This window comes from Larus michahellis, chromosome 4, assembly GCF_964199755.1.
Source record: "Larus michahellis chromosome 4, bLarMic1.1, whole genome shotgun sequence".
NCBI lineage: Eukaryota > Metazoa > Chordata > Aves > Charadriiformes > Laridae > Larus > Larus michahellis.
This window is the reverse complement of record NC_133899.1, coordinates 89,055,137-89,075,364: the sequence shown is the minus strand read 5'-3', so window position 1 is coordinate 89,075,364 and position 20,228 is coordinate 89,055,137. Positions and strand designations below refer to the sequence as shown.

The window sequence follows — 20,228 nt, the reverse complement described above, 5'->3', positions numbered from 1 at the left end:
CAGGTTGACGGGATACATGGAAGAACTAATCCCCCCAAAGCTCAAGACAGACATCTTGTTCTTGGGCTATATGCAGGGAAAGGCTATGGAGTCTCCTTGCTATTTCACATACGTAGCTGTCTATTGTTCTTCAAAGTTGCTTGATTTATAAATGAATTTGTCATCTTCTTCCTACCCAGTGTTGTTACAATAGGAAATACGATTTGTGTACAGTTTTGCCTTGCCCACCTTTAAACGTTCCAGTTTTGGGCCCGATTCTTCTGAGAGCAGTTGTGGAAAAGCGCAGGAAACCTGATGGGAGTGTGGGGAATTTGAGCTGAGAAAGGATTTGAATAGTATAAAAATAATCTATATGCAAGAGTCCTATCGTACAATTTTCATATTCATTAGAAGATTGTTTTGGACATGTTCAGAATTTTAAAGTAGCCTAATTTTTCAACACCTAGGTAGACACGTTGTTTCTAGTTGTTAGCAGAAATTTCACACTAAATATGAGTACTTTCTTCCATGTTTTGCATAGCCATCTACATGCTGATCTCGTGTCAATACGAGCAAGTTCATTTGATCTCCATTAAACTGAAACACTTTCTTAAGCTTAACAGCATAGGAGGTTTTGTCTGTGGTTTTTTTCCCTTCCCCATCTCCCCCGATCTGGTTTGAGGCTGAAAGAGTGAAAGGGACAAAACCACGTTACGCTTACAACTTCTTTTCCTCAAGTTACTGGGAACATCGGCTGTTTGTTCTGACTTTTAGAAATGCAATCAGCGACAAGAAAAAAACTGCCAAAGGGATGTTCTCAGAAAATTAGCTCTATTAAAAGTTCAGCTGGAAATGAGTGCAGTGTCCAAGCCTTTTATATTTGATTAATGACTAAAACTTTTAAATAATAAATGCTATAAAATAATAAGAAACCATCATTTGCATAAAGAACGAAAAAAAAATGAGCAAACTGAGTAGCAATTAGGAATTTATGTTCACGCTATGTTACTCAGCTTTGCTTGATTGGTTTCTTTGTCAAGAATGTCCCATTTACCAGTTTGGGCTGCTCTTAATGGGGCAGCCTTTTTCCATGTGCTAAACAGAGAACAGCAGTAGCAGTACGTAAATACTGTGTTCTTCCCTTTTGGATATGTATAACAGATTAAGTTGGCTTTGTGCAGTGTGAACAGGTCTGTACTAGTGCGAATATGAATAATGTTAGTTTCTGTAATTGCTAACATCTGGCTTTCCATAAATCTGTTAAATTACATAGAAACAGAATTAGATTTCTGTGTCATAAGTAAAGCAATTACATGGAACTCTGTAGGCAATATGCCTTTATATTCATCTGTGAAATCCTTTTAGTTTTGAACTGTGAAAGCTACCCTTCTAATCTGCACTCTGATCCTGCTACATCCTACATATCTGCTATTCAAGGAGCCCTTAATATGGTGGGGAAGAGAATATTGACGAAGCTTGGTGAACTCACCAAAGACAAAGAGAATGCTTCATTTATACCTTTGTCTTCAACATAAAATACAAGTCGTAGTCTATTGAAAGAAAAATGGGATGTTTTAAAGAATAATTTAAGTCTTAGAGTAGCTGTTTGAATGTAATTCATTTCACACCAGTTCATTCATAGCTCTCTTCATGTCGCTCTTCATGGTTTTTACCTCCTGTGATACTCTGGCACTTGTTAAACAACGAACTGCAAATTTAAGTTTCTCTCAGTGCAGCACCTTTTACACCACTGAGAGTGGAGCTTTCAAGTACTCATTACACATTAGAGCCATAACATTCTTTTTTGGCAATTAAGACTGTCAGGGCAGCAAAGTACCCCATTTTTAGGGAAGTCTGAGTGACGAGCAATTGAATCGTGCTATCAGGCCACTGGGAATATCCCTGAGAAAGGACTGGCCCCCAGGTTAGCTCAGGAGTGAAGTCCTTCTGCAGTGGAATTGTCTCCAGCTTCCCTTTGGGTCTATAAGCAGAAAGAGGAACAGCCATTTTCTGGTGGCCCAGGCCCTAGACTCAGTTGTGCAGGTTGATTTTGCCTTTGGTCAAGGGCACTACCACGTTTCCACTTGTTCCTGGGCTATTTATGAATTGAAATCAGTAATTTTACTAACCAGGTCAGAGGGAATTTAGTGATTCGATTGTTATAGAGAGTTTCCTTCAGCAGATTGAGAGAATTGCTACCATTTTTTAAGATCTGGCTTTCTGAGGAGATGACTTGCAAAGCCATGGCACTTGTCCAAAAAGTAGGGCAGCTGGCCATCACACTCCACCTGAATTAGACTTTTAGTAATTTCTCTGTGTAAATTCTATTGAATTTTTAAATTTGTTGGTTTAGAGAGGAATTAAAAGTACTCTTGGGATATATTGAGCGGTTATAAATTTCATACTAGCAATAAGGTCATTTAAACTGGTAAGTGTTGAGGGTTCTTCCTTGTAATTTCTGAATTTATGTAATAGTATTCTGGAATGTTCATGAAAGAGACCATCGCCTATTTCTAGAAGATTTTATTTTTCACCCTTCTTCACACTATTGCTTACAGTTTTCATTGTTCATGTTGGAACAAAAGAGGCCCACCAGTTTACTGGTATTTTATCTGGTCAGTCTGTCAATATGTTGTTTAAGAATAGTCCACAGTTATGTTCTGAAATAAATACCTGTTTTTAACAATGCGCTTAAATATGTCATGGCTTTTGTTGCAAGAAAAAGAATGCTGCATTAACTCCCTAGATAAATTCATATTGCGTAATTATATTTTACCCTCCAAAAGCAATTTTAATGGGATACTGTAATTCACTTTTCTCTAGTGTGTAATGATTTTCTTTTGTTACTTATTTCTTTGTGTCATTGCTAAATCATACTTTTCCTGCATAGCTTTTTTCTAAGGCTCTTTTTGTGCATGAGATGCCTCTGATTTCTTTCTTTTCTTTTTTTTTTTTTTTCTTTTTCCCCAATTGTCTTATTCCTTCCAGCAACGGGAAAGGATGCAGTTGACTCCTTCTAGTATGGGAAATGTTGATTATGCTAGGAACTTATGAAGAGTAGTGCACTTCTATTTTGGTGTGAAATCCAGAACAGGGAGTGGTCTAATAGATAGAAAGTCAATCTGATTGTTCCCTAGTTTCCAGTCACTGGGAGATCGCTATAGACCCTTGGCTGAAGGTTAATGTTCGTTGTTGATATGCAGTTCCACTGGGTTTGTCAATCTCCGCATTTACAACTAGGCCTGCTGGAGGTAGTTTAAGAATTCTTGGTGGAATCCAAATAAACACTGAAGAATAACCTAAAAAAAATATCAGTGTTTAATGTGATTCTATGATTCTGTGATTCTATGTCTAGCAAGTAAATACGGAAGATATCAGAAAGAAGGCATGCTCTTCCACCAGCAAGGCAGATGAGCACTAATTACTTAATACAGAAATAAAATTTGCCCTGTGAAGAAAAATGTCCAAGCATTATAAATCTGCTGTTTTGCAGATATCGATGAGTGTGCCTTAAAGACCCACACCTGTTGGAATGATTCAGCCTGTGTGAACCTGGCAGGAGGGTTTGATTGCCTTTGTCCGTCTGGACCATCTTGCACTGGAGATTGTCCCCATGAAGGCGGCTTCAAGCGGAACGGGCAGGTGTGGACCCTGAGGGAGGACAGATGCTCCGTTTGTTCCTGCAAGGTGAGATCCAGCTGGTCTGGGTTTCAGGAGTCCTCTAATTCCCTGGGCTCACGTCAGAAACCCAATATTGCAGTGCCACCGGTGTTGGCAAAAATACTAGCGGAAGCCCAAGGCGCTGAGGCGAAAGGTAAGCTCTGCTGTGGGCACTGAAGCTGCGATGGGGAAATTCTTCTGGGAAGTCATCTTTTTTCTTATTTTGTGCAATCACTGACACAGCTGAATAATGGCTAACCTTGCTGAGCTTCCACCATGTCACCCCATGGGCCAGAGCCACTCGGAGCGTGCCTTGATGAGGGTCTTGCGTTACCCTTGAACGGAACATGTGGGCGATCAGCACGCTTACTGGAAATGTTGAAAACTGGTTTTAATTTCTTTTTTACATGAATGTGCATCTCTCAGGACAAGTACTGTAGTCAGCCATCTTCCTGTTGGTGGTGTTTCCTCTTACTTGGAATACGTGTAAATCAACTGGGTAAGAAGGAAACCTGAGCAAGAGTCAAAGGGCAGAGGACCTAGCAGCAGGCACTTAATTTCCTCAAGTGAAGAAGGGTGAAGGACAGGTTTCTCCTCCTGATCCCAGCTTGGCTGTGTTGGCAGCTCTCTCCCATGAGCGGTGCAGCTTTCTGCACCTTTGGAGAAACCAGGCGTAGTATAAGTAGATCAACTTTAAAGTTGATACTTAGATCAGGTTTTTTGGGCTTTTTCCCCCTGGAAATTTCCAGTTCTTTTCTGAGTGTTGTAACTGAGTTAAAAGAACATTTGACTCATCTTTCTTCATTTTCATTAGTTAAAAGAGGAGTGCTGTCACTGAAATTAGAAGAATTGTAGAAACGCACCAATCTGAGAAATAGTTGGTCTTTTATGGCCACTTTGACCTGATGCATTCATAGCACTGGTAAAACTGTCCTTCGACACAGTGGAACACTATTGGCCCTTGCATAAGTTCAAGTAAAATGAGATTTTGGCCACTGCGAAAAGCTGAACATAGAGCGTGAGAATTGGCCTTATCAATCCCCACGTCTCGATGCTTATGAGCCAGAGGAGCATTAGAGTGGCTGCGGGGGACAAGGGAAAAGAGTTGTTTTGAAGTTGCAAGAAGCTGAAAGCCTCACCATTTCTCTTTTGCAATAGTATAGCAGAAGGGAAAATCAAGACTTCAGAGTGAATAGAACCTGCAAAGTACATTGCTCTTTTGGGTTCAAAAGGGAATATGTTCTTCTTAGTTGCTATATTTTTTACCTCAAGTAGCCTCAAGCTCCCCAAAACTCCTCCCTTCAGAAGCTGAAGTGTACAACTCCACTGAATATATATCAAGCTTTTATTGTAATCTTGGGGAACTGGCTGGCTTATGAAAGGATTTCCAGTCCATAGAATAAACAGTTTAATATATGTGAAGACATCTGGTCTGCCTTTGCAGAATCACAACTATTAGTATTCCCTATTTTTTTTGGCAGAATTACAACTATTAGTATTAGATTGCTTGTAATTTGTTTTCTTTCCATTTCTCATTGCACTTATTTCTTACGTTGAATGTTCTTATTAGTATATGAAAATATACAAAATGATTAACTAGTACATAGATATTTTAAACTAAGCCTGGCACTGTTTGTTGCTATGACTCTTCCTTCGTTATCTTCCCCGCTTTCTGTTTTTTTTCCTCTGGGAATTAACATTTGCATTTAATTTCACTTCAGGGGTAGCTGCCTTGTTTCAAGAGCCAAATTCTTGACTATAGAACAAGGAAAACAGGGAGAGCTCCTCCTCTGTCGTATCCCAGGCAGGACGTAAAGTCTTCACTCAGCGTTTATTGAAATATTGAAACATATTTTATAAACTGTGATAGATTCCGATATACCAGCTTAATTCTCGGCCCCGCTGCCAGACTCCATCCTTTCCATGCAGTTGCACAGGGACCTGGCCCTGCTCGACCTTTTTGCAGCCCGCTCAGTTTTCAGTGCGGAAAAGGGCAGAGTGTAACTAAATCATTCCTAATACTTCTTACTCAAACTTTGAAATGATCCTACTCGCTTGTTCTATCTAGGAAACAAATCAGCATTTCAGATTTTAAATAATACGTTTTCTTTTGGCTTTTCTTCTGTTATTTTAGGAAAGGTCAGATGGATGTATTTTGTGCACTGGCTGAAACACATAGATCCCATCTTGAAAATAATTTAAAATCTGGAGCAAAGAAAATTAATTACCTTACTTAACTTCGAAGTTCATTAAGTAAGGTTATTTGTGGAGTAGGATACTATGGAATATGAGAAATTATATTACTTCAGTTATGTAATGAAGGAAAGTTCTATTATTGAAGCACAGCGGATTATTTCAGTGTTTCATCAGACCCAGTCTCTTCAAACCATCCTTGTTCATCTGAGTAAAAAAAAAGTTTACAAAAACAAATTTTCAAAACTATAAATTAATACGGTACCTTCAGTATTTTGAGGTGTCTTCTACAGGCATCTTCCTGAACTCTTGTGGATTTAATACACAAAACCGGTAGAAATTTGTTGGGGGTGGGCAGCTGTTTCTCTCTCCCATGAGAAAACTAAGCCTGGCTGTACCGTCCGGCTACATCTGGGCTTGTGAGTCTGTCCTCTAATTAAGACAGCCCTCCATTCCCTGTGTGAAAAAGCCTGGGGGATAAGCACAGCGCTGGGAACAGAGAGATATGCCAAGGTGAAGCATGTTCCTGATGGTGAGAACGGTTTGGTTGTTTGGTTTCTGCGGGGTCTGATTTCTGTCCAAATTAGCTCTGGGCTCTGGGGAAACTCGAGTCACCCTTAACAGCGATTCCCTTGTGTGTCAGTTTTTCCTTTGGTAAGAACAATTTTGTGTTCATACCACTGATGCTTACGAAGCACGTAGAACCGATTCAGTGAGGAAGGTGGGCAGGGAGAGGTACTAATAAGATGCTATATGCTATTACCCACTGAAAGAAAATAAGTTGCTTTCTATGTATTTCTCAATTTTCTATATATTTCCCAATGCTACTGTAGAGCTGCAAAGATGCAAGTGAGATGTTGTAGCTTAAGAGGCTTTGTGTCACTGCAGTATAGGGATAAAAATGTTTTTTGAAAGGCATGGAGCTAATGAGGTTGTAGATAAAACACAAATGCTTAAAGAATAAAGAGAGTAGCAGTGTATTATGATTACCAAAAGGTCTCTGGCAAAATCATCAGGCTTTGTCAGCGTTCTGAAATACAGAGAGTAAAGGCAACGTAAAAGGTTAGCTGCTCCCCAGAGGTAACAGCACGGGAGCTCAGAGAAGCACCGAACTACCAGCAGTCACCAGCTGAAAGGGGAATTTGAAAACTAATCTGGAAAGCTTGGCAAGTGAATTGGATTAGCCATTATTAATCAGCACTCCATTATGGAGAGGAGAGAGACAGCCGTCGTCGAGGGCGTTGGGTTGCCCGGACGCCTGGTGCAGCCCCTCGTGCCTGGAGCTGGGACGCCTGGCAGAGCTCCTGTGCTGAGCTGCCGCTGCCTGTCTGCCCTCCGCAAGGGCTGGAAGACAAGACCGTTGTGCTTTCCCACCTGCAAGAACAGAGATTTAGTTATAACTCTCCATCAGGGAAAGGCTTTTGGCTCTCTTCTTTCACCACGTGCTGAAAGGATGACTTCTTTTCTTTTTTTTTTTTTTTTTTTTTTTCAGTGGAAAGGGTTTATTCCCAGCGCTGCAATCTGGACCTAGCCGGAGCTGTGGCTGAGGAAATGGGCAGTCGTCCCTACCTCATGAGTTACTCAAACTGCTGAGCAGGGAAACAAAGCTTGTTTATTCCTTCTTCCACGTCTAAAACACCAAACTAGACATAAGTAGACACAAAACTGAATAAAGACTGTAGGGGGATCTGGTCCTGTGCCCTGTGGTTGGCAAAAGCAGGTCAGATCCATGTGAGCCTAGCATGTGTCCTACGTTTCCATAATCCTGTGTTCTCTTCAGCTTTCCTTATCAGGCATAAGAAATCATTTTTGTTATTCTTACAACAGAAAGTAATATTCTAATCAATTCAAAATACGATGAAATGCAGCAGTGACACTGACTGACACGCGTACTGGGATTTTGTGTGTGTTGCATTGTGGCCAAGACTGGCTTTGCTTAAAAACACCACCCAAACACAGATTCCTACATGAAAATACAAACAAAAGAACCTCCCATGCTACATGCTGTGGTTATGGCTATTTTGTCTGCCTGCGGAAAAGATGTCCTGGGGTGCTGTCACTCTTTTTAGCAATCACTTTTAAAAGGTTCAAGAGGAAGTAAAGTCCCTTGCTTTATATTTATATAGGTATCCCTTTATTTGGTGGCAATGACAAAAACCCTTTTCCTTCTTACATCAGATGCAGGTTTATAGACTCAGAACAAGGTTCTGATGAGGATATGGAAAAACTGAAATGAAATGACTTGGGTTGTTTTAGGAATTTACAGTTGTGATCCAAAGTAGAATATAGCTTCATTCCTCTCACAGCTCTACCTTCAAGTTGGCTGCAGGGGGTGCTTTTCTTGAATAAGGACTAATCCAGTAACTAGCATTGAATGCAGAAGAAGTGCATGTCAAAACTTTTCAATAATCTCCTCATCGTCGGCCGTGATTTCCGTTCCCAGTCTATGTGTGGCATATCAATATTTTGGCTCACCTGCGGTAAGGGGTATAATTTCAAACACCGTAGTCCATCCAATTTTCATAACTAGAATTAGAATCAATTTGGTTTTTTCTGTGATGATAATATATCCTTTTCTCTTTACCTGCGGAAGCAATTCTTCTGTTTATCTCAACCAATTCTATTTAATGGTCTTTAACAAAATGGGACATCCAATACTGTAAGCAAATATTGAGCACAATCATATTTTGGAGAGCCTGTGGAATATGGAATACAGCTCCTCTTTAATAGATGAACTGAATTATACTGGATGATGATAAGTCCATTTAGCTTTAAGCCGGTGTACTGTAGGTCCAGATGCAGAACAGAACCAGTGGTGAATTCAGAGTTAAGGATGATTAGTGCTACTCTGGTTTTTGCTATATTGTGCTCCTCTGAAGTTAAAGGGACCACCTTCATAACTTTATTTATTCAAGTTATTTTCTTCACAGTGATACATTCAGTCAAAATAGTGCTACACAAATACTATATTTATTAAAGTGGCAGCTGCTTGAAGAGTTCGTTGATATAACCAATGAAATTTGAAAATGCTTCACTAAATTTCTTCTGAGATACTGATTTCTTTTAAATTCAATTAGCTGGAGACAGGAAAACAGTATTCTCAGGTTCAGACAGTATTGGATCCATGCACTGATAGAAATTGGGACAATACTGGTATTTGAGGTATTACAACTGGCAGGATCCAGTCCTTGTTGGTGGTAACATTGAATATATTAAGAACTTAACATTTCCTGATATGCTAAAGATGTGCCCTTTGGTATATGTACCCTGTGACCTTATCCGGGTTGCTGTCTGACAGTTTGTGGTTGACATCAGGGCGATGTCTCCTTGCAGGACGGGAGGATTTTCTGCCGGAGGACAGCCTGCGACTGCGAGAACCCCAGCGCTGATCTCTTCTGCTGCCCGGAGTGTGACACCCGCGTCACCAGCCAGTGCCTCGACCAAACTGGGCACAAGCTCTACCGCAGTGGGGACAACTGGACCTACAGCTGTCAGCAGTGCCGTTGCCTGGTACGAGTAAAGCATTTCGGAAGGGAGCAAGAATAATAGCAAGGACCATGATTTTTAGCAAAGCGTGCTTGGAAGCAGGCTCTTGGCTCTCTCTTTACCTGCTTTTCAGACTGTGAATGGTGATAAAGCACTTACAGAGCACCAGAGACCTGAAAGCTACACCATCAGTTTTCCTCTTACTGCTGAATAAGTAGGTCTAATGAACAAAATGAAAAGCATGACAAAAGCTTGGGAACCTTGACACTATATTAGCTTTAGCATTAGTCTGCTTTTGAGAACTTTTATAAGGTTGTCTGATCTTTGACTTTTTAAATTTTTTTTTGCACATGCGATGGATGTGGTTGGAGGAGTTTCAGCTTTTAATTACATCAGCCGGTGTGCCTGCCTTACCAAAATGGAGAATGCAATTCTCTTTTTTTTCATTCAGCAAATGCTGGAAAAAAGGAATGCCAGTGCCACGTGGTGAACTAGCAAAAAGTAACGAAAAAGAGAAGGATAAAGAAAACTGAAATTACTAGACAAACATGCAAAGTGAAGAACATTTATTTTCTCTTTAGGCACTGTATATTATTTCCCTAAAGCTTTAAGTTTTGCACAGATATACTAATTAGTGCAGCAATGAACTTCATTAAAATTATCAGTTTTCCATTTATAGCTGTCTGTATAACATAGTCTTTATATATGATATTAATCAAGAGGTGTCTGAGCATCGGGATACAAATTACATTCAAAGCTAAGTTACTCTTAAGAGATAATTATCCATAAAGTACAGCAGTAAGTATTGTGTTTTGTATTCTCTGACAATATTATTTTTTTTTAATGTTCACAAACGAAGAGCAAGAAACATTTGCAGCCGGCGGCAACGGTTAGATGTGACGTGTTTTACAAGGGGTACTGAGTTTGTGACTAGCAGTTCTTTGCCTAATTTTATGACTGGATTAACATACAGAGCTAAAAGACAGCGATGCCCTAAATCGATGCTACGTGTAAGGTTCTGTGCGGTGTGGGATGTTCTCAACAGCTGAAGTGCTTACAGAGTAGCATAATGCACGTTACTGGAGTCTTTCGCAGGTTAGGTTTAGACGCACACAGCAATACTCTACAGAAGTGACCTGATGATTCTCCCTTCTCCATGTTTCTATCTACTAAACATTTTTTTTTTTTTAAAGCTAAATAATAAAATAAAATGACTCAGTGGAACATAACTGGTATTCCTCTAACAATTCCTTTAGGAGTTGACAGTAAAATCAATTTTGGCCGTTCCTAGTTAGATCATGTTCAATGCTTCTCGAACACACTAACCCACGTCTATCTGCAGTGTTAATTTTCTATTTGAACAGTTGCTGTGATCCTGCAGAGATGTTTATCTGACCAGATGCAGAAAGAGGGCATGATTCTGCAAGGTGATCACTGCAAAAATTATAATTTATGGGAAATATTGGAACTCAGGATTTAATGCTGCCTTTAAAAACCCCAAAGAACTCAAATTCCCGTGCTACGATGGTGACAGTGGTGGTGTTTAGTCAAGAAAAAACCAAATGATAGTCTGCTACATTGAGGAAACGTCAGCTCAGTATTCAAATGTGCATTTATATGATCAACCAAACAGAGCTGATCCATTAAATTTATTTCAATTTTGGCAAAATAAAACTTTTCCATTCAACAGGATGGAAGGTTTCATAGTGGCTAATAAATGGCAACAAATTGAATGAGCTTTGCTTCAATTTTTACAGGAGGGAGAGGTGGATTGTTGGCCTCTTTTGTGCCCAAATCTAAACTGCGAGTACACAGCCATCGCAGAAGGAGAGTGCTGTCCCCACTGCGTCAGTGACCCCTGTCTGGCTGACAGCATCACCTACGACATCAGGAAAACCTGTCTAGATGGCTATGGAATCACGAGACTTAGCGGCGCTGTATGGACAATGGTGGGATCGCCTTGTACAACCTGCAAATGCAAGGTACGATGGGCAAGGCAGAACGGTAATGGAAATGTATGTTCCTGCAGAAAATCAGGGTCGCGTTCTGCCCTTGGGGAGCTCACAGTCAGATCTCGGGGAGGTAAATGAGAGCCGAGAGTAGAAGCCTACAGAAAACTCATGCCGTTTGTTTTTTGCAGGGTGGAAACAAAACAATTCTGTGCTTGTTGAAAATGTTGAGCACAGATATGTAATATCCTAGCGCCACTTCCAGACATTCTGTTGGAGAGCCCTTCGGGCATTCTCAGTATGAATCTAGGCTAATATCTTAATAATTGCCTAATGTGAATGTTCATGAAAATGTGTTTTACAGAGCTGGTAAGCAGAGGCAATAAAAGTAATCAAAGTTTCATCAGCAAGTACGCAAGTAGAAATGCAGTGCAGCCCAGAGATGAAGGCACTCCCACAACAGAAGTGGGAAGGGAACGTCACAGTTTCTGTTCCCTGATCTCATCAAGATGGATTTAATCCAGTGGCTCTAATGCAGAAGCGGTCTGTCTCCCTCAGTCCGTGCAGTGATGACCCCACTGTGCTAATATCAGAATTATGAAAATGTTGTTTTGGGTTATATAAAATGTTCTTCTGGTCACTGTGGGAAACCAAGCTGTTGCTCCAGGGCTTTAAATTATTGAGGGTAGCTTTTCTGCCATTCTTCAGAGTTTTTCCTATTGGTTTGTGTTGGATTAAAAAAAAAAAGGAAAAAAAATTGCTCGTTTGGGGTTTTGGTGGTTGCTGTAGGTTTTTATTACATAAGATAGTTTTGTAAATGACTGGATGTTGCAGAAAGATATTTAACAACGGATTAAACTCCAAAGCTTTATGTCCCCCTCACCTCCCCCATATCTGCCATGAATCAAGAATCTGAACTGTCTGCTTCTTTCAGACGAGCAGAAAGCTTCCCTGCATGGATCACATCAAAACTCTCTCCATCAACTTTCTTGCATGGGAGGAAAGTCCAGTCGTGTCTGTTGCCACTGCTGTGGTGTATTTTATTATGGGGACCGCTGAGTCTCTCACATTCAGGTTTCTAGTTCATGTGTAGTTCAGGCCGGTTCCGTGCTATTTGGCAAAGTCAGACCCCTCGGACACCCTGGGACGATGGGTTAAGCAGACTTTTGTATGCGGTAGATGTGTCAGAGATGCCTCTGTCTCTGCATGCCACCAGCCCCTTTGCTGTTTCTAACTTCTTCTGCAGCAGTGATTGACGCCTGCTTGTTTGTCTGTGCAGAATGGGAACGTCTGCTGCTCGGTGGATTTAGAGTGTCTCAACAATAACTGACGTAGTCAGACTGGACTGTGCCGAGGGAGGAAAACCGATGAAGTTAACACCTGAAATGAAGTCATAAGCGTTGGCGTTTTATACAACAGACAATTACCAAAGTCTCCGCATGAGGAAGATGTTTGGGAGTTGCCTTTGGGACCTATCACTATGCTCATCCTTGCTAGCCTTGTCTGGGTGACTTACAGTACAGCGCATATAAGTCAATGGTTGTTAAAAGTTTTCAGTGTTGTAAATGACACACTTTTCCTGTCGAGACATTTGCAAATATGTTTAAATTATTTCATGGGTAAACTAATGCTGTATTTTTGGTTTAATTTGTGTATTGACAACATGATAGAATTCAACTCTTCTTACTTTGGATCTAGATTTTACAAATAAGACAGCCTGTTGTGATTTTGTCCCATGATATCACATACTTAGTTCCAAGGTCCCTGTCAGATGTATTTATGAAAATATGTATGTATGTACAGTCAAATTGCATAGTACTTATATTTCACAGCTGTCCAACATTTTAAAGCATTCAAAGGTATATTTGATTGGACAGAATGGAAGCGATCAAAATAAGCCTGTCTTAAAAATGTATAAAGTTAAATGCCATGACCTTAACGAAATGGCAAAAAAAGCACTTTCTTCTCCAAACATGCGGAGCAGCAGCAGCAAGACTCCTGTAGTGAGAAATGGAACTAAAACTGCATTCCACCCTCAATTCAACACACATTCAGGAAAGAGTCACCAGTCATTATCAGTATTCTGTCTTGCAAGAGAAACCGCAAATGCTGAAAAAAGCGTATAATCCCTCTGGGTCGTGCCGTGATAAAACAGTCAGAGAGCCTTAAGATGATATAATTAAAATTGACTAGGTTACAGTTTGCTTTCAGTTGTAAGATCATTGATGAGTTCAGAGTTTTTCCTTTTTTTGTATTTACAGTAATAAAGATGTCTGCCATTCTCAGTTACTGCTACCATAGTGACACAGTGCAGGAGCACCTGTACCAGTGACATGCGCGACAGGAGACCTTAACGCTTGGTAACTTTCACTACCCAATTTACAGCTTAGACACAGATCTACTCTTTTCATATTTTACGACGTTCAAAAATCTATAGTTTTAAATTTACCATGCGCGCAGTGTTGTTTTACTACCTAAGTTTAGGCAGAAATACAAATTAAAACTCTTAGCGCTACATTGAGGTTACAGTTTAGATTCTTTTCAGCTAACGTCTACTTTTTTCATGAGGCTAGAAAGTTTGTGGCATTAGAACAAGAATATATTTCTACGATGATGGCATCTACAGCTTATATGTCACCTTTTTAACGTGCTGTTGTGTTTTGTTCTGCTCATTTGTGTAGTGTTTTTTGCTTTTTGTTTCTTTAATTAAACACTGAGTATATGGAAAAGAGTGCAGAAACAAGTATAGTGGCTACAGTTTGGAAAGTCTACATTTGTGAGTTTTTCATAGGTTCATGCAGAAAATGTGAAACTGATTAATAAGAATGAAGTGTGACTATACAGTGAAAAAATTAGTCGTCTTTTAAATGAAGTACTATTATGTTTCTTATAAGGGGGAAGTGGCAAAATGATATAAAAATTAATTGCAATCATCCAGACAACTTTATTCCCATTTTTTTTAAACAGGATTTGTTTTATCTAACAGGTTTGTGTGGTAAAGTTAAATTTATTTTCTTAAAATGCCCCATCATTTTCAGCTAGTAATGCATTGACTATATTTGCATTGCCCTGGTGATTGTATAATAAGGGAAACGGTTGTGTTTTATATGATACTCAAAGGATGTTTGTAAATCATACCGTCAGCTCATTTTGTATATCACATTGTAAAACCCAATGGTAATTCAGTTGGACGAGATATCCAGTGGGCTGAGATATAAAGGGGAATGATTTAAAACTTGTGGGCATCTAAATAAACTCCTATGTACAGATTGCTTTCCCTTAGTTTTATTAGCAGAGTTTTAAACCACTAATCGCCGTCCTTTCCAGACGTGAACTCCTGATGTTGCTGAGAGGAGAAAGAGTTTGCCCAGAAAGGTAGCATCAGAGTTGTAAGAAATACTTCGTTTATACTTACTTGGCCAAAATCAGATGTATTCCAGTCTGTCATACACACCAGTTTCTGAAGCTCTGTGAATGGGATTAAAGACAGTGCAGGGTCTGAAAATCATTCTTTTCCCATTTACCTGGTAGTAATGAAGCCCTTTCTCAAGATGTTTTCTGGAAGCTCCGGACCTTGGTAGGATCACATTTAACCGGAGCACAGAAGTTCACATTTTTCCACCGCACAGACCAATTTTCTTCCAGAACTCAAATGCAGATTAATTCAGTAAAACCCTTTCAGAGCGTTTTATACGGCATTATGCGTCATTATCTCCAGAGTGATACAGCTTGAACTGTTTACACAGAGTCAAAATATTGACACAGACCTGTTTGTTTATGTTGCATTTTAAGCAGTTACCCTGACTGTGATGAACTTTTCCTTATGAAGCAGTTTGATCACTAGTCACATCCCATTTACCTTCAGAGCACTCAGAAGCCACAGCCCCAGCTCAAAGAGCACATTGAGGAGGAAAATTTAATTCTCTGTGTTCCTCTGTGACCAAGGTAAGAACTTTCAAAACCCCTTTCTTGATGAAATTCCCTATTCTCTATAGACCGATGGGCCCTACGTTGAAAATGCTGAAAAAAAATAATATCAAGTTTATTGTAATAATTTCTGAAAAATCTCCTCTTTGTTTGTGAGGTGGACTTTCTCTCTGCTCAGAAGATAAGAACAATAGTATTAACGTGAGGAGTACTACCAATATAACTTCTGTGAAAGGACATTTGCTCCTAGTTAAGGGACTTGGTCAAAACTCACACTATAGCAGTGGGAATTTCGTAGCTGTTTCTACTTATTTGTCCTGTAAAGGAATATTTTCTCCGTATGTAAAACTTCTGATGACAAGAAATAAATGAGTGAGAAACAGAAAATGAAAATTCCAGCTCCGGTAAAATGTCTTTGCCTCCTCCTTTTGGCAAAAAGCTCAGTCTAGGTACTAAACCAGAATGTTGTGTTGCGTCTTGTGAGGGAAGCAGCTTCTCAGTTCTGCTCCCTGTGTATTTGCAAACTCACCTACTGAGATAAAGCAAGCGCAGGTGTTCCTCTGCAGTTGCTCCCGGAGTCAGGGACCACACCGAGCCATACTAATCGCTATTAAAGGCCGAAGAAAATCCAAACTGTTCCCCACAAATGCTGAATAATATCTGCCTAACTCACAGGAACGTGTGGGAGATTTATGAGTGTCTCTGTGTTGCCTCAGAGACCTAAATAACAACTGGCTTCCAGTAATATATCTTCTCCCAAGAGCTATCAGTGAGTTTTCAGGTATAACTGTGTACAACGTTTAATTAATAACATCTTTTCAATCAGATTGCAATGACAAACAAAATATTATCTGTTTTTTTTTCTGTGGAAGACAATAGTGTTTTACGAAACAAAAGGTAAAGTGTCAGGAGTGATTACACGAATGGTGGAGTAGATTGTAATAGAATTAAATCATAACTCCTACAAGCAATATGAATGTCTCACATCTAGTAGTACTTACATAATCATCATTAATGAAGGGAATTTAAAAGGGCCCCATGGTACAGCTTGATGTAAAATTTTACGTGAGTGTTGTGATAAGACATAATTGTTCGAGGAACGTACTCCGCCATCAGAAATACATACCTGCCAACAAGCTACCGTTCCTCCTAAAGTAGATCTTTGGTGTTCATTGAAATTTAAACTGGTGTAAGGAAGACTTATGGTGGTATAAATTTAAAAAAAAAAATTAAAAAAAATAATAATCAACCTGGGGTGTCTGGATGCTTCGCATTCAGCTCTTCTTTCTTACTGGTAGAAATCAGCAATAATTCTGTTTCAGCTGATCATCGACCTCCAAGAGGTGTTAGTGAACTGCTGGTGTTGCTCGTAATCTGCAAATACTACTTGCAGGTGTTAAGGAATTATTTCTTGCCAGTAGCTGCCAGTGAACAGTCCTGCATACGCAGGTTTAGGGGTGCCTGAGAAGGGTGTATATCAATAACCTATTAAAAAAGGGTCAAATTCAGGTTTTTTAATGAAACCATCACCAGGAGATTCACAACACATGGGCACATGATGTCAAAAGCCACAGCCAGTTAAAAAACCCCGTGGGCCAGTCAAAAATAAAAAAAACCCACACCCCCAAAACTATATATGTGTCATTTAAATTCTTCAGTGCTACTTCAGCTGCGCAGTGTGAGGGATGCACTGAATTCTGATGAGTGGATTTCTGGCTGGGAACCAAATCTTTGCTTCAGCAGTACCTCACACATGAATTATTTTTCTTCCTAAATTTGTACATGACATTGTTTTCTTTAAGTGGTTTGATTGGAATTGAGCGGTGTTTGGAAGCAAGCCTTATCATGTCCTCTTGGAGATTGAAGTCGCTACAACAGGATCTGGAGACATTCAGGTTTCTTTTTTGTACATGCCTCTACTCTGATGGGGAGAAGCCGCCTTGGGAAAAGGCACGGAGTTACCCAGCCGGCTCCATTGTGTTTGGGGCGTCCTGTGGCTATAGCCAGGGGTTTTACAGGGTTGGGGTAGTATTTACCCTGGATACAGCAATAGATACGCAGACCCTCTGATAGTGGCTTTTGGTTGCCATTCTCTCTTCTGCAGTTTCTTTCAAACGACTATAGTCATGTCATCCATACACCGTGATATATTTACCTCTCCCAAAGCTCTTTATTATCGAATGCCGGTGTGGTTATATGTGCACACGTGTAGATCCACCAGGCACTTCAGTGAAGAGAGGCTTAAAGGTTCTGCAGCAGATCGCACCGTCACCCCAACACAAAGCAGAGACCGGGAGCTTATCATGGAATTAAACCAGAGTTGAAAAAATCCTGTTTTCTAATAATGCAGTTGATTGATTGCTGTTTGATTAACCCTAAACCTACTTTTTCTGTCACAAGAATTTCAAATGTATTTGATTTAATCTGGTGCTTCTTTATACTAGCTTTGACGGATTCCCTTTCACTTCAGTATTAAATCTGCAGATTTGTTTCCTTACCTGAATATGATGCAAAATTCTCATCTGGGTGCTAGAATGTGTGGGCTTTGCTACTGTTGTGTCTTTAGACTCAAAGTAGGCATTTCTTTACTCAATGTCAATGAAGTTAGAATCAGAGAATCACTGAAGTATGTTTAGGAAAGCACTAACTTTAAAGGTAAACTCTTACCTGGTAAGAGAAGGGTTAAGGAAAACCAAATATGTCTTTTAAAGGTGCATTTGCAGCTGTAGAAGTGATTTTTCAGCCTGACCACAGGCTTGGCCATTTACTCACATTTGTATTAAGTCATTAGACGGTTAGTTCATTCTTTGTCCGCACGTATTTATTCTGTGATTTGCAGGGTAGAAGACAGCTTTGAGAACCAGGTAACTGCTGCATGAAGTCATCCCAATGAATAGGTTTTCATGCAAAAGTAGTATTTGTTAGAAACTACCACAGAAACACCACCAGCACTTTCTCAAAATGAGAAGCAAAGGTCTCGTGTGGTCCTGGGCAATGCGCTTTTGCCATAGTCTGCGTCATGTTATGCTGGCACAGCATGGCAAGTCTTTGGAGAGCATTTGGGCAGCTGCAACCAACTTGTTTAAGTGCTGCTCTGGCTCTTCTCTTCTGGATGAGCTACCACTGCCCACAAGTGCAGTGGTGGAAGTAGGTAAGTGCTGCGGGCACGATGTGCTGAGGGTGGCCCTGGTGGCTGGTGTGCTGGAGGGTCTGGAGGAGGCCCTCGTAAAGCTGTTGGCAGCAGTACGGCAGCAATTACATGTTGTTTGTTCTTAATAGGTGAAGCGGAGCAGAGCGATAAGCTTAATTCCTCCCCTCCTTCCAACTCTCCACCAAAATCAGGAAAAAGTCTTTGGAAGGTACCTTCTGCTGGTGCTTTGGAAACGTCATAAATGCCAGGAATGATCCACTTTTCTTAGCGTGTGGGATGTTAAGGAGGAGCTTCCCAGGACTTGAATGGAGGAGGATCTAGGATTGGATGGAAACGATGGAAGTAATTAAATGCATAACAAAGCAATCCTGATCTCAGTGGGCTAATTAGTGATGTCAACAGGTATTACTAAATTGTCTTTTGTATTTGAATTCTAGTTAAAACAAAACAAAAAGTGACCGTTCCCTTCTTTAGAGTTTATTTCTCGCTTTTCTTGAGTCTTTACTGATCTCTTAGGCCTTTTCATCACCATAGTCTTACAACCTGAACAGAGACTGAGCAGGTGAATGTGAAAACTAAACAAAAGAAGTGTTTGCTTTCATGCCTGTAGTAAAAGGAAATTTGGAACTATAACCGTTTTTTTTTTCATTCAAATGTCACTTTTTTAAATACTAGTCATAGCTATAATTAATGTGTAGTCTGGACCTCAGTCTCAAAAACCTGTTATTATTAAAGCAAGCCAGGCCAAATCGGTTAACAACTTGCAGTTGTAGCTCCCCCCGCCCCCCTTTTTCTTTAATGACCTTTCATTTAAGTATTTGTTCTCTCAGGGAACAAGGGAACTATATCTCTGCCATTGAAAGAGTGACTCCAGACTGTCCCTGAGCATGGTCCATTCTGTGTCCTTTCTGCCTGGAGCTCTCAGAACTGCCTCAAGCAGTATCTGAAAATGCATTTGGTAAACCAAGAACACGGCTATATCTGAAGCCAAGTCAATAGACCCATAGAAGGGAGGATAGGTGAGCCTGTAATTGATAGCAGTCTGGCAACAAGACTTCAGGCATCACCAGAAAGTATTTAGGGACGTGCGGGATGGTGTAAATCACAGCTGTTGGCTGCAGTTCTGTATGCCTGCAAAGTTCAGAGGCATTAAGCTGAAGGTTTTCATTGTCTAAGTATTGCTTAGCGTGAAAGTTCAAAGCTATTTCTCTTCCCGAATTAAAGCATTATTGTAAACTATATGGGATTATGGCGTGCACAGATATATCCTCTACAATTGGGGAAAAAAAGGAATTATCCCTGATGGCCTTTTCACCTCTGAGTAGCTATCTCATTCTGTATCAGTTGTCAATATTTGAGTTAGTATTTACAGAGCAAGCTTGTCTAGCGTAAGTAATAATATTTCAAGTGAAAATAGATGTATGCCATCTATTTCAGGTGAGTTGATGCACTACAAGGGTAGCAATGAGAAATGTCAGTCCCAAATGTTCAGAAGTTATACCCCAGCTGTGCTAAAATTAAGGGTTAAGCTGTATTTTGAAAATGTACATTTTTCAGTGATCCAGGGATTTTGATGCTGAACTTGTATTGTTACTGTTGGTAAGACTCCAGCCTGCCCTGGGCCACAGAGGCCACGGGAAAGGAAGATGCCCAAGTAGCTAAATTGCCTGTAAGTGAGGGATGAGAGCAGAAGAGGCTGATGTCTGGGTGTGCCTCCCCCTGCGTGTCGGCGGTGTAGGCTGCGGAGAGCCCGGGCTTCAGGGGCAGGCTGGGCTGGGGACCCATGAGCCCAGCTGCCCTCCGGGAAAGGCAGCGTTTGGGCAACTTCAGGAGGGGCCACGGTCCAGGCTTTGGTCTCAAAGATTGATGTTTCTGGTCCAGGC

At 40.4% G+C, this 20,228-nt stretch overlaps 1 protein-coding gene across 6 annotated transcripts in view; it reads left to right on the top strand.

Annotated features, from left to right (window-relative positions):
- The window catches only part of NELL1 (neural EGFL like 1), a 293,578-nt gene extending 279,044 nt beyond the window's left edge, over positions 1-14,534 (top strand). For all 6 annotated transcript variants that reach the window (XM_074586318.1, XM_074586317.1, XM_074586314.1 and 3 more), the window contains 4 exons: positions 3,473-3,666; positions 9,166-9,342; positions 11,076-11,300; positions 12,547-14,534. In XM_074586318.1, coding sequence (XP_074442419.1) covers positions 3,473-3,666; positions 9,166-9,342; positions 11,076-11,300; positions 12,547-12,597 — 647 coding nt within the window. In that variant the 3' untranslated portion in view covers positions 12,598-14,534. The remainder of the gene's footprint in view (positions 1-3,472; positions 3,667-9,165; positions 9,343-11,075; positions 11,301-12,546) is intronic.
- Positions 14,535-20,228: the final 5,694 nt, after the last annotated feature.